General features: G+C 50.1%; 1 protein-coding gene across 3 annotated transcripts in view; it reads left to right on the top strand.

The window, feature by feature from the left end:
- Positions 1-6,286: 6,286 nt before the first annotated feature.
- The window catches only part of FAM131B (family with sequence similarity 131 member B), a 50,383-nt gene continuing 42,967 nt past the window's right edge, over positions 6,287-13,702 (top strand). The window contains exon 1 of one of the 3 annotated variants that reach the window (XM_081176721.1): positions 6,287-6,411. In XM_081176721.1, coding sequence (XP_081032847.1) covers positions 6,384-6,411 — 28 coding nt within the window. In that variant the 5' untranslated portion in view covers positions 6,287-6,383. Of the gene's footprint in view, positions 6,412-6,718; positions 6,812-11,594; positions 12,053-13,702 lie in introns of those variants that run through there. The other 2 variants (XM_081176720.1, XM_081176724.1) reach the window with 2 other exon arrangements.

The following is a 13,702-nucleotide window of genomic DNA, read 5'->3' as shown; positions in this document are numbered from 1 at the left end:
AGCACCTTAAAGACCAACTAAGTTAGTTCTTGGTATGAGCTTTCGTGTGCATGCACACTTCTTCTGATATCTGAAGAAGTGTGCATGCACACGAAAGCTCATACCAAGAACTAACTTAGTTGGTCTTTAAGGTGCTACTGGAAGGAATTTTTTTTATTTTGAACAAGAGTGATATTTTGTGTAAAACTCACACAAGAGTGATAAAGAGGCCTTGCACAAGACCTCTGTTTTATTTATTTATTTATTTAAAACCAACCCAATGTATGCACTATGATTACAAACCCTGAGGCAATTCCCCATTTGTGTTTTGTGGTGAATGTGAAAGAAGAGGTCATCAAGCTTTGGCTGTTGAAATTCAAACATGCCTTCAGCCTGTCGTGATTGGCGGAAATAGGCCTTTGGGCTGTCTGAAACAAAATGGCTGGTTGTGCTCTGGTGAGGAGCAGACAGGAGTTGGGGTATATGGCATGCCCACTGAAACATCACCACATATATGATGAACCACCCCCCAAAAATAAAAAAGTCCCAACCCACCACAAACAATATTCCACATCAGCAGTGACTGTAGACGTACAACGGACGGTGCTTGCTTTTTGAAATTTCCACAGAAAGGAGCAATTCAGATTAAATGCTTAAAAATCTGGCATTTCGGTGACAATGCCATTGTGGCACAGCTGCACAGAACTTGTGCGTGTGAGCGGCACTCCTTCCACAACAAACTCCCACCCAAGTTCAGTTACCCACTGCCTCACTGGCTATCTCTGAGACTCAGATGGACAGATCTGCTCTGACCACTTCAGCCGGCCAGGATGGGCAAGGCCTAGAACCTCAAAGCAGCCTGTGCACATCCTCAGGGAGAACAAACCGAAATATATCCATTGCAACACGGACAGATGGTGCCATAGCAGCTCCCACCTCTGACCGTGCCCCCAAAGTGGAACCCAGGCATTTTTAGAGCATTTCTGTGCAACATCTGCTTCGGTCGGGACTCAAATACACACACAGGCAGAAATATTTGGAGCTGTGCGGGGCTGCCCCATGTGGCGGGCCGCTGAACTGCATGTTGCAGCAACTGCATACCGGTAAGTACGTAGTTTGATATGCTCATAACCCACTAACACAGCTTCCTGATCCTTAAGCATCAAGACTTCTCTGAGCTCTTGTGTTTCTGCATCTTTTGATTGCTCTTTGCTTCTGCCTTGTTCTTCTCTACCTTTATTTCTAGTTGTCCCTTGTTCCTGATTGGCTTTGTCCCATGGTTCCTAGCTCACCTGGATGCAGGCCCATGGCCCAGCCCCATCAGGTTCCTTACAAGTTGAGCATTGGCACAGGTAAGCATCCAGACACAACACTAGCTTTAAAACCACATCAGTGTCCCTAAAAGCAATCAGCATCTCAGCACTGTTTGGCGGAACGAAAGGGTACAAACGGAAGAAGCAAATACACGAAATGACTTGGGCAGTTGAACTGCCAAAGAGTCTCCATCATCTGACCTGGTCCTGAACGTCCTGTGTGAAATAGCTAGTAGCCACCAGCCCTCAAATGACATTGAGCAAGCACCTCCTAGCCTTTAGTGCCTATTGAAGAATCACAGTTGGCTCTTGAACTTGACACAACATATTTATCTGGTGTTGTACCTAGTCCCAGGGCTGAAGTTGGATGGTTCAATGCGACTGTGCCCTGCATGTAGTGATAGTTGTGAGGTAGGAGAGTTGGGGGGGGGGATTTCACATCTGGCAACCTTGGGTTTCAGAAAGTATATAGGTAAAGGTAAAGGGACCCCTGACCATTAGGTCCAATCGTGGCCGACTCTGGCGGTGCAGCGCTCATCTCACTTTATTGGCCAAGGGAGCCGGCGTACAGCTTCCGGGTTATGTGGCCAGCATGACTAAGCTGCTTCTGGCGAACCAGAGCAGCGCACGGAAACGCCGTTTACCTTCCCACCGGAGCGGTACCTATTTATCTACTTGCCCTTTGACGTGCTTTCAAACTGCTAGGTTGGCAGGAGCAGGGACCGAGCAACAGGAGCTCACCCCATCACAGGGATTCAAACCACCGACCTTCTGATCGGCAAGTCCTAGGCTCAGTGGTTTAACCCACAGCGCCACCAACGTCCCAGTATATAGGTAGATGAGTCTAAAAAGCCCGGGACACAAATTTTCACAGCCCTCTAGTGGCAATCCAACCATCTGGTAATTTCAAACTTGCTTGCTCAGGATTCCGGCGAATTGGGAGGTGATGACAAATTTGGAACCTTGCCTTGACCTCGAAGCAGATGTGCAGTCACCACAATATGTACATGGGACTAAATCTTGCAGCTACTTCACAAATGGCAGCCATCAAGTGTGGCAACCTCTCACCATGATGCACAAGAAAGGATGAACTGAAATTTTAAATGTCCGATAAATAAGAGAAGAAATCTGAACCACTCTCCCAATGTGGGAGAGACATGTTTTGTTGTAGCTGAGGCAGATGTTGTGCTGTTGCAGATGCACTGTGGTTTCTTCTCCCTGAGCTCCTCCCAGCACAATTCACTGAGAGTAGGATTTTTAAAAACCAGGCACTATTTCTGTTAAGTTGTGGGTGAACATATCAGACGACACAGCGATTCTTCAAACAGCTCTTGTTTATTCACAGGCCAGAACAGAACTGAAGGGTTCAGCCAGCCTGCTTATATAGAGCTCCTCTAGAACGCAACAGTAACCATTTTCTGTAACTATCCAATCACTGAACGTCACTTTCGATCCCTTATTTGTATATGTGGACCTGAACTATCTACAGTATCCCCCTGCTGGCCCAGGGTGAGAACTTCAGTACACAACAATTTCGGCTATGGCTTCGGGTAACACCTGAACTGGCTCAAACACAGGAAAGAAATTACCGTATTTTTTGCTCTATAAGACTCATTTTTCCCCTCCTAAAAAGTAAGGGGAAATGTGTGTGCGTCTTATGGAGCGAATGTAGGCTGCGCAGCTATCCCAGAAGCCAGAACAGCAAGAGTGATTGCTGCTTTCACTGCGCAGCGATCCCTCTTGCTGTTCTGGCTTCTGATATTCAGAATATTTTTTTCCTTGTTTTCCTCCTCCAAAAACTAGGTGTGTCTTGTGGTCTGGTGCGTCTTATAGAGCGAAAAATACGGTATTGTTCAGCAATAGTATGCCTGATTATTATTAAAGATGACATCAGCTGGAACTGTGGCCCAGGGTTGAGAATGTGTCTGTGCATAAGATCATGCACTTTTCCCAACGGTTGTATACCAACTCCAGTGTCAGAGGGTGGAAGACTAAGAATTGCAGGAGCTGGGGGAAAAAAATGAGTGGCAAGCTTGCTGTGGTGCTCAGGTCTTGTTTGCATTCGGGACTAGATGAGCCTTTGGTCTGATCCAGTAGAACTCGTCTTATGCTCGTGTTATAGGAACATTGGTGAACTCACTTGTCCATCTAGCCAAGACTGTCTATCCTGTCTGGCAGCGGCTCAACAAAATCTCAGATTTGTTGTTGGCTGGATTGATCCCGAGACCTGTCCAAATATGTGCTGTGCTACTGAGCTACCTATGCCACATATACCCCACAACTCTGTTCAGTGCTGCCCCCACCCCGGCTTTTTGCAGTTTGGCAATGGGAGAAGGATGAACTTAACAGGCTCCTTTCTCATTGCTGTGATTAAAACAGTATTTGGGCTGTACCACTCGTTCTTAAGTGTACACCTTCAGAACAAAAATAATAAAACGAAAAGGGCATGTTAAGGAGTTAAGTTTAGGACACTTCTTCCTAGCAAGGAGCTTTCAATGGGGAAGGATCCCATTGGAAACAGAACAAAGTCCGCACTCAAGTTGTGGGTCCAATTGCTCAACATGGTCATGCCTGCTAGCAGAGCAATAACAGTTGTATTTGCAAGCTTTCGAAATGTTTGGTTTGTTGACCTTCATTCACCAGATGTCTCTCCCCAGCTATCGCACCATTGGAATAGCAATGCTCACTAACTTGGGGAGGCAGCCCCCTCGACTATTGTATGGGGGGGGGCAAAGGAATTGGCACCTATGGTCCTGGGGCAATCACCACCCTGCTGGGGGATCTGTGAAAGGGCATTGTGTGGGGAAGTCATGCGCACCTGTGGGTTCTGGCCCAGGCAAGACTCTGCCCCAATATATCTGTCAGTGTTTCAAGGGTGCCTCTTTCGCCTCCCCCCCCACCCGCAAGAGACTAACAGGGCTGCTGTCTCTCTGGCATTGGGCCTGCAGGCCCCAACACCCCCACCCACCAACGACCCACGTGGAGGGCTAAGGGCTGCCAGCAGGTCTCCCGAGCGTTCCCCGAAGATCAGGTCGCCGGAGGAGGGGCACCTTTGGACCGGATCGACAGCGTGGAGCTGCTCTGGTCGCCCCGGCTGTAGCTCGCTCCTCCCTCCCCGTCCCGGCCGGCTGCCGCCCTCCTCCAAGCTCTCCGTCAGATCTGCCTGCTGGTTCCCGGCTCCCGAGCGCGTGCCGGGGATCCCCTCCTCCGCGCCGCGCTACTCCCTCCCGCCCTCCCCGCGGACGCTCCGTCTGGCACGGGCAGGAACCCCCCTCGCACGCGCCGCAGACAATGCGATGGATGCCGCGCCGTCCACTGCGGGTGTGGTGCGCGCTCGGAGGCGCCGCTGCACTTCCCGGCGGCGGACGCGAGGAGGCTCCGGCGCACGCGCCTCCTTCGGGGTCGGAGGCGCAGAGCCACCAAAAGGAAAAAAGCGGCCCCAGCTCGCTAGCCCTCCCCGCGCACCTTGCGTCTGCCCGGGGCAAAGAGGGCTTGCCAGGAGTGCCAACTTGGATAAAATAATTGGGGGGGGGGGCAGGTAAAGCCCCACCTGGTATAATCGATCGTTTGGTGCGATGCACGCACAGCTATTTGAATGACAATGCCCGTCAGCTGGGGGGGGGGGGGATAAAATATTTGAGAGGGCTGCTCTCCCCCAAGTTGATAGGCATTGCAATTCAAATAGTGCGCGTGCATCCCGCCATGCGATCGATTATGGGGGCGGGGCTTACCCACTTCCCCAATATTTCATTCAAGTGGGCACCCCTACGCTCCAATATTTTATTGGGGGTTCCTCGGCCCCTAGGCGTTGGCTGCTATGGGACGTGCGATGCCCGGGAGCTGGCCTCGCCTATCCCTCTCGCGCCCTCTGTCCCGACGGGCCTCGCTGTTCCTCTCCTGCAGCGCCCTCCTGCGCCCGTCGACTCGCGTTAGGCGTGGGCTTCCTCGCCGGCGAAGGCCGAAGACGACTGCAGTCGTAGCCGCTCTCCGCCGGCTGCCCTTCTGTGCGCAGTGCCCTCTCCCGGGAGCCAGGTGGGCGCACGCACAGGCTTCGCAGCCGCAGCCGACCAGCGGCGGCTCTGCTTCTGGACAGGTGCGGATTACGACGCCTGCTGGACTCTCCTCCCCGACCCTTGACCCGAGGCGACGACCCTGGCGTCTCGTCTGAACCCCCGCCACGATGCCACCGTAGAGTTGGACGGGACCTCCAGGGTCGTCTAGTCCAACCCCCTGCAATACAGAAACCTCGAGTGAAGCATCCGTGGCAGATGGCCGCCACACCACCTCCTAGGGAGGAGAAAACGCAACAACCCGTGTGAACCCTCACGGCTGGCTTTCTCCACCCACCCGCGCGCTCCGTTTGCTCCTCGGTGCCGCTTCGTACGGCGGCATGCCTCAAAATGGCCCCCTGGTAAAGAGCGGAGACCCGCTCTGCTTTCTCGTGTGAACGTGCCAACACGCCGCTTTGCAGCTTCTCCTCTCCACCCACCTGCCCCCCCCCCGGCATGGCAGGGCGTGTACCAGGCCGGCTGCTAGCTGGCTGCCAGGCAGCCCCCCCCCCCCCGCAGCATCAGCGCGCGTCTCCTTGCCGCCTTGCGCTCCTCGCCCGCTCCCTCCTTCCTCCCGCCGCGGCTCCGGCTCAGCCAATGGCAGCGGCGCGCCGGGCTCGGGAGCTGTTTACCCAATCTGAGCCCTCCTCCCTCCTCGCCTCCCTCCCTCGTGAGCCCCGGGAGCATCTTCCTTCCACCGAGCCGGGCAGAGAGCGAGGGAGACGGCAGGCAGGCGGGCGGGAGGCGGGTCTGGCTGCTCGTCGGGGAAGCGTCTCGCGCGGCTCTCTCGGGGCGCCTCGGCCTGCCGGGCTCGCGCGCGCCTTCGCCCCTCGGCGCGGGGATGAGCAGCCCTGCGGGGCCCCCGGCGGGCCGCCCTGGGGACTCGCCGTGACGGAGCCCCCGCTCCGCAGCCCCGCTCCCGCCGCCGCCGCCGCCTTCTGCTTCGGTGCGCACAGGCTGCGGCGGCCGCTTCCCCCGCCGCCTGCTGCACCTGCTCCTGCGCGCCCTCCCCGACGAGGGAGCCCCGCGGGCCGGAGGAAGGATGGGTTGCATCGGCTCCAGGACTGTCGGTAAGGAGGGGCGGAGAAGCGCCGCGGCGAGCCAGGCGGGGAAGAAGGGGCCTTGGGCTGGAAGGGCCGTCTGCCCCCGTCTGGAAGAATGGGGAGGGGGTCTCGCTGGCTGGCCGCACGTCTGGAGTGCGGGGTCTCCCCTTTGCAGCCCGGGCTGCTTTTCACCTGCTGCCATGATGCGAGCCCCCCATCCCCAAGGGGTTGGCAGCGGCGGCAGGCGCCCTCGGAGGCAGGAGGTGTGCGTCCCTGTGACAAGGAGAGGATAGTCACCGCCTCCGTCTTCCCCCAGGAATGCCCGTAGCTTGCTGGCCTAGGTGCCTTTGGCGTGGAGATGGATGGAGAAAGCCTTGATGTAAAGAATAAGGAATGACAGTGGCCAGACCATTCCACCACTCCTTGAGTGAGTTTCCCACAAGCGCCTGGGTCGCCAGCTGATCCCTTCCCCTCCCCTTCGTGGTTATTGTTATCAGATTCTCCATATCACTGCAGTGATGGCTGCTCATCCCTCCCTCCCCGTGGCTGCCCACGCCTCAGCAGAAGGAGCAGCCACTGGATCCCTCCCACAAGATCGGAGCGCCTTGCCAAGGGCACCCCCGCTTGCTTCTGCTACACAGCTCCTCGCATCCCTCTAGAATCGAATGGCACCCGCCCACCACGGTCCCCAGTGGGGTTTACGGGCTGCAGCCTCAGGCATTTCCAAAGAATTGCAAAAGCGAAAAGGACATATTCTGGGATGAGTCTTTGCAAAGGCCCTTCCAGGGTGGGTTTGGGTACCACTTAAGAGGCGTCCAGGCTGGGCTTTTGACCCATGTGCCACAACCTTCCAGGAAGGCTCAGTGCAAAAGGGAGGAAGATGCAGAAAATTGGTTGGATGAGTATTGCCCAGGAAAGCCATCCCAGTGGATTGTGCCCCACCCACATTGTCCATTAGTGGTGGTGCTGCCATTTAGCTTTTCCGACTCTGGCACTGAAATGCTTTTCACCCAAAAGCTCTGCCTCTTTCCCCCTGTGCGATGTTTGGCATATCAGTTAAATTACTCTTCCGCGTTTGTTTAACATTCCTTCCCTGCCAGATCTCAGGGGCTCGTGGTGCATTGCAATATAGATCCTGTTTCACCCTCACAATGCAAGAGTAAATTAGACAGAGGCAGCAATTGCAACTGCACTTGCCAGTCCCTTCACAGACTCTTGTTATTTCCAAGCAAACATGCTCAGGAATGCCATGACTTGCCCGTTGCGTTGCCCACCCAATGAACTTGGTGGCTTGGCAGAGATTTGAAGGTGTCCTGACTGACTGACTGCATCTCTTCCTTCTTCCTAGTAACCAATACATCTCCTCCCCGTATCTACACTTCAGAAAGCATAGCAGTCATCAGCAGGGAACTGGTGCTTTCTTGAATAAGGTGTCAAGAGGACATTATAGGTAGCAATTTGTTTGGAGGCTATGGAAGCCTTGCTTCCCCCAGATTCATGGCACCTGCTTAATAGGTACAGTACCTGTGGCTTCAGTATGGGCAGTGACACAAGAGACCTGAGAACCCTCACCCCTTAAATGTGCTATATAAGAACATAGGAAGCTGACTTACACTAAGTCAGATCATTTATCTAGCTCAGTGTTGCTGGCTGACTGGCAGTGCCTCTCCAGGTTTAAGGTGGGTCTGTCCCTGCCGTACCTTGAGATGCCAGGGGTAGAACATGGAACCTTCTGTGCATGAAGTAGGTGTTCCACTGCTGAGCTTCCACAACATACAGTGTGTTGTGCCACGTACTAAGGATGCGGTCCTGCGTTGCTGAAATGGAGTTGTACCCTGAAATGAATTGTACCCTAATTTTTTCTCTAATGTCAGAGTTTTCTTCTAGCAATGCTAGTGTTGGTATTCTGCTATACCCTTCCTTGGAAGTGAGATCTCATGACTTTGCCAGTGTAGGGAATCTGGTGACTCTTACTAGTGGCCCTAACCTTTGGTGGCAGAGCGGGAGACAACCAAATCTGATCTATAAGCCCCAGGTAGGAGCCATTCATTAATGCAACAGCGGTCCTGCGAAGCTTCTGTTCCCTTCAGTGATACTTACGTAGGAGAGCTTTCAGTGCTGCATCTCCGTGAATGGCGTCTAGGTATTTTCCGCCCCCATCACTCAAATGCATAGACTGACCTTTATTCTAAAATTACAATATTTTGTAAAATGACTGTTGTAGAGTTAAATGCACGCATTTGACAGCCACATAACAAAATGTTGAGCTGTAGGGATGGAAGTATTTTGGACTTAGTTTTAAGGTGTCTCACCAGATCTCAAGGAAGCATCTTGCACATTGGGTGATCCCTTGCTTATTAGCATGTTAGGATCCCCTTGAAAAGTTGCCATGCACCTGATGAAGCAGCATCATTTGCAAAAAAACACCCAAAAAACCCACCCTGTTGCCATCATAAAGGCGTCAGACTACCAAGTTGACATAGGATTTTTTACTGGTTTTGCTGTGACACACTAAAGGCAAGCATATATTAAAGTCAACTGGTTGCTGCTTCTGATTGAAACTACTTGTGAAAATTGGGGGAGGGCGTGATTTGCAGCAGAAAAGTGACAGAGAGGAATGCTTGCAGTGATATCTTACCCGTGGCTATTAAGAAGTATGTCTCATTTGAGTGGGACTTTTCCCCAGGAGTGTATAGGATTGCATCCCTAACCCTTTCCCCCATGTACTGCTTTCCCCATGTTTGCAAGGGTTTAGAAGGGCTGATAGGCAGGTAGGCTAAAACATCTGGACTGCTCTTAAAGGCTATCTTAAAGGCTGTGAAAGAGCTTTCACAATGCACTGGTAGCTATTGTCTATGCTGTGCACATCCATCCCACGATTGCCTTTAGATAAATAGATCTGATAGGTTTTTATAGTGCCTCGACATTCTGTCACACCATATCCTGCAACCAATGGGTATAGTTGGAGTATGTTGCTTTTGTTTATTTGTCTTTCAGATTCTAATGTGTTAAGCTGAAAATAGCAACATATTTATGGGAGGTGATCTACAACCGGTTTGAGCCAGGGGGTGGTCGAACAAAGGAATGAATGTTAAAACCATGGGTAATAATGACATTGTCATTCACACAGGTATAAACAAAATCTGGAATATAGGCTAACCCAGTGTTCCCCAGCCTTGTGTCCTCTGGATGTTTTGGACAACAGTTCCCATCAGCCCCAGCCAGCATTACCGGTGGTCAAGGATGATGGGTGCTGTAGTCCAAAAAGATCTACTGGTATATAGAGCAGTTCATTGGGTAAGGCTGGACTAACCTGTGGCCCTGCAGGTGATGTTAGGCTGCAACCAGTAATCCCTGATCATGGGCTGTGCTGATTGAAGTTGGAGTCCAACATTGTCTGGAGAGTCACCAGTTAGCCACTCCGGGCCTCAAATGAGATGCAGTCTGAACTTCTGGTAAGAATGGAGTGCCACCATTAGCTATGGATTCCTATGGTAGCATTGCTCTGTTTCTTGGGAAATCTCTGTGGTGCAAACCATCTGGATGTGAGAGTGGGGGAACAGGTTAATTCTTCACAAAAATTGCCAGTAAGGACTGTGACGGTAGTCATTGTGTGTGACTCTAGATCTTCTCCTAGATCTCTGGTAGTGATGGGAAGCCTGTGGCTCAAGAGACCATATGCACCCCTAGATCTAATGTGATTCATGTGGAAAGTGAATCATGTGACTTTGGTATCACTGACCACCAGCTGCAGCACACAACCCCAGAGGTATAACCCCTGAGGGAATGTGTCCTTGAGGGGGGGGGGAAGGAAGGTTCTCCATCTTTGAACTACTCTCATCATGCTAACTTCAGCTCTCCCAAATCTTGCTTGTCTCTGGCCCAATAATACTTTCTGTTCTGTTGTCAGGTGAGCAATAAATTACACAGAGTAAGTGAAGTTAACTTTGTAATAGAAGAAACAAGACTGCTCAGTAATGCCAGGCCTAAAGAGCACAGCACCTCTTCCCAGTAGGTCTTGCCCCATGAGGCAGTAGTGGGGAGTGAAGCTCCCCGCCTTCCCACAGCTGCCTAAGACTTGTGGTTATCCTGGGTGCTTCCCAAGCAACCTGAGACTCAGCCGGCACTCCCGTCTCTGCTCCTCCCTCTCTTCATACCTCTTCTGGACCCGGGAAACCAGTGGGGAAGGGAGCTTGTTGCAGCAGGGGTGGGAGACACCCTGGTTTCTTCAGCAGGTAGACTCATCTCTGCTTCTTGGCCTCCTCTTCTGCTTCAGCTTCAGCTTCTGCCTCTGATTCTGGTCCCTAAGCCCTGATACCTCTTCAGCGTCCATCACCTCCTTCTCTCAGTCTTATCCCTCTGACCACTTAATCTTCCCTTGGTGGTTCCACAGCTGGTTCCTCCCACCATTCCTCTGAGTCTACCCAGTCCATGACACATCAACATATGCTTCTGTTTACTCAGAGTAATTGATAATGTCACCTTTTAGTTCCCCTTTCCTGAGTTCTTCAAAGGTGCCAGCTTCCGACACCTTCTCTTCCCAGTCCTCTCCCTCTGACCACTCATCGTTGTCTCACCGCCACTCCCCAGGCTCTGAGCCTTCTTCCTTTGGTGGTTCTCCAACTGGTGCCTCCTACCACTCCTCTGTTCCCAGCCTGTCCCTGGCACCTGTTGAAGCCTTTTCCTTATAGCATTTCAGCACGTAGTCAAAGGTGGCATAGTTCAAGTATGTTACCCATTAATCTAAACCAAAACCAGTCTCATCTGTGTCCCCAAACATACTGCACTCTTTCTCTTGCATACGAATCCACAGCATCTGATGATCTTCCTTTCCGTATCACCCACGCATTCTCCTAAAATAACAAGCGCCCTCCCCGGTGACACCCACTCTTGGTTGGCCAAGCATTTAACCGAACTGCTCGTAATTATCTGTTTAGGAGACTTTTAAGGCAAATTAGGACCAAGTGCCTGAAGCAAACAATATTGTGAAGGATCAAGTTTATGGATATTCCCACAAGGGTTCTGCTGTGAATTTGTGTAGAAGAAAGTGGCAGTCATGGATGGTTGATGGCGGTGGAGATATCCCCCACTTAAAATCTCACCTCTGCCGTGAGCTCCCCTCCTCTGCCTGCAATCTGAAGATCATAATTCTCCCAAGTGGAGAATAAATTGAATAAATTTGTTTATGGCTGTGCTGTTGTTGACTTGACTGCAGTTTTCATGCGTACACACCTGTGCTGTCTCTTTCCTTCCCCCCTCCAGATTGACTGCACAACGTTATTGAGTCTGGGTAGAGTAGGACGCATTGCAATGCTCTTGCCTTGCTCAATCTGCCACTGTTTAGTATTCTCAGCTCTGTGGGGGAAGCATAAATCTCTCCGCTGATGCGTCTTTGAAATGCCAAGCTAGTTGGGGGGTTTAACAGCCTCTGAGCAATGTGAACAAGGCTCCTGGTAACATGGGATATGATTCAGAGCTTGCTGTGGGGGTGTGGTTCTCTTCCATTGCAGTCTCCAACTAGTCTCATCATCTGGGAAGCACAGCGGCTGTGAAATGTGAGGACAGCAAAACTGATCATAACCAGGACTGCCAATTTCATGCTTTAGTGTGTGTCAGTGAGGGGGATCTTCTTAAAAACAAGGTACTACATGGTGCTGTTTTCTTCAAAGTAAGTATTGTTGTGTTCAGGTAGGTGTGCGTAGGATTGCAGCCTTAATCAGATTCCTTTTCCTGTTAGGTTTTTTTTTTAAAAAAATAAAAGGAACATAAAATGAAATAAGCAAAAGCAACGTGAAACAAAATGACGATGGGAACCGTAGCATAGAAATAAAACCGAAAACAACATTGTTATAAAACTGATGGAAAGAGAAGAAAGCAAATCAAATACTTATTATAGCTTGTTCATAAAGACAAGGTTAGTTTAAGAAACAGAGAGGGCACCTGCTAAATAATGAGCAACAGATCTGCCGGCTTCAAGCGCTAATACAGTAATATAGAACCTTTCTACGCTGTTTGTTTAACTGAGGCTGCAGTCCAGGCACACTTGGGAATAAGTCCCACTGAACTGAGGAAACATACATAGCATGTCATGAAGTCCATTGCTTTTCTAATCCATTTCATTTTCTTCATATTTTCTTGCTTTCCTGTCCTTTGCATGTGTCAACCGGGCAACAAGATGTGTAAGAAAATATTGCTGATAAATTTTTTTATTGAGAAATGCCGCCATATAACTTACGGGTAACACTGCGTTAAGAAGGGATGTTATAGGTGATTCGCTGTATTGTGAAGATCTCATGAGGCACATGAATTCAATGTATGTGTGTGTGTAAAAAAGAATCACCTTCGTGTGCTGAAATAACACCTGCAACATGGATATTAGTTCTATATTGTCAAATGACAATGGGCTGCATTGGTAATTGCCTTCTAATATTTGTTGCATGTAAGTGAATAAAAAGTGCTGAAGTTTTGAAATATTTTCTGGTCTCTATTCTATCTAAACATCTACCACTTTATTCGCTCTTCCAATAAGGTAGGGTGCACTTCAGATATTTTGGAAAATTCCTCTGAGGATACCTTTTGTTAAAATTCAAACTCTGTCTTTTGTCCAGGTAATATAGGCTTGGATCCACACATCCTGCGGCCCACACAGGAGGTACAGGGTGGGTTGCTGTTACTCCAGCCCAACACTACAAATGTCCCTTAAGTAGCTAATCTAGAGGATTTCCGAATCCTCTGAAGCTACCGTAGTTTTCATTAGGAGAGAGAGCAGACAGGAGGACATCAGTGAATCCCCCAAATGAGAGGAACTGACTCCAGCTGCTTCTCTGGATCTAACCCACTAAACCTCTGCTAAAAAAACCCCAAAAAAATCTTTGGAAGTATTGGTAGAAAGGCATGGTTCTTGAACTCACTTTATTCAAGTATCGTAGGAATTAAGACTCTGATCTCTGAAGGCTTTTGTAGACTCTTGTAGTACATGCAACAAGAAACAATAAAACAAAACATTAAAGCCAGCAGAGCAGCCATAAAAGCAGGGGAGAATTTTTTCATTTTTAATAATTCTTCTTCCAATGAAAGATCTATTGAAATCAGACCATAACTTCATATCATTCTGGACCCCTTTCCAGTGATTGGGCATAATTATTTTTAAGTGCTCTGATTGTCATTATAATAAAATATGTCTAAGTGGTATATATGGGCTTTAGTCAGGGTTGTTTAAAAGCAAGGGTCCTGTGTCTTTTTACCAGAAAGACAGCGAGGTGGGGAAAGAGAATAGAAATCTACTAATGAAAATAGTTTGGAAGTTATTTAGAAATAG

The sequence above is a fragment of the Podarcis bocagei genome (genome assembly GCF_964188305.1).
Source record: "Podarcis bocagei genome assembly, chromosome: 17".
Taxonomy (NCBI): domain Eukaryota; kingdom Metazoa; phylum Chordata; class Lepidosauria; order Squamata; family Lacertidae; genus Podarcis; species Podarcis bocagei.
The sequence above is the reverse complement of the archived record's forward strand: the minus strand, read 5'-3'. Positions and strand labels throughout refer to the sequence as shown.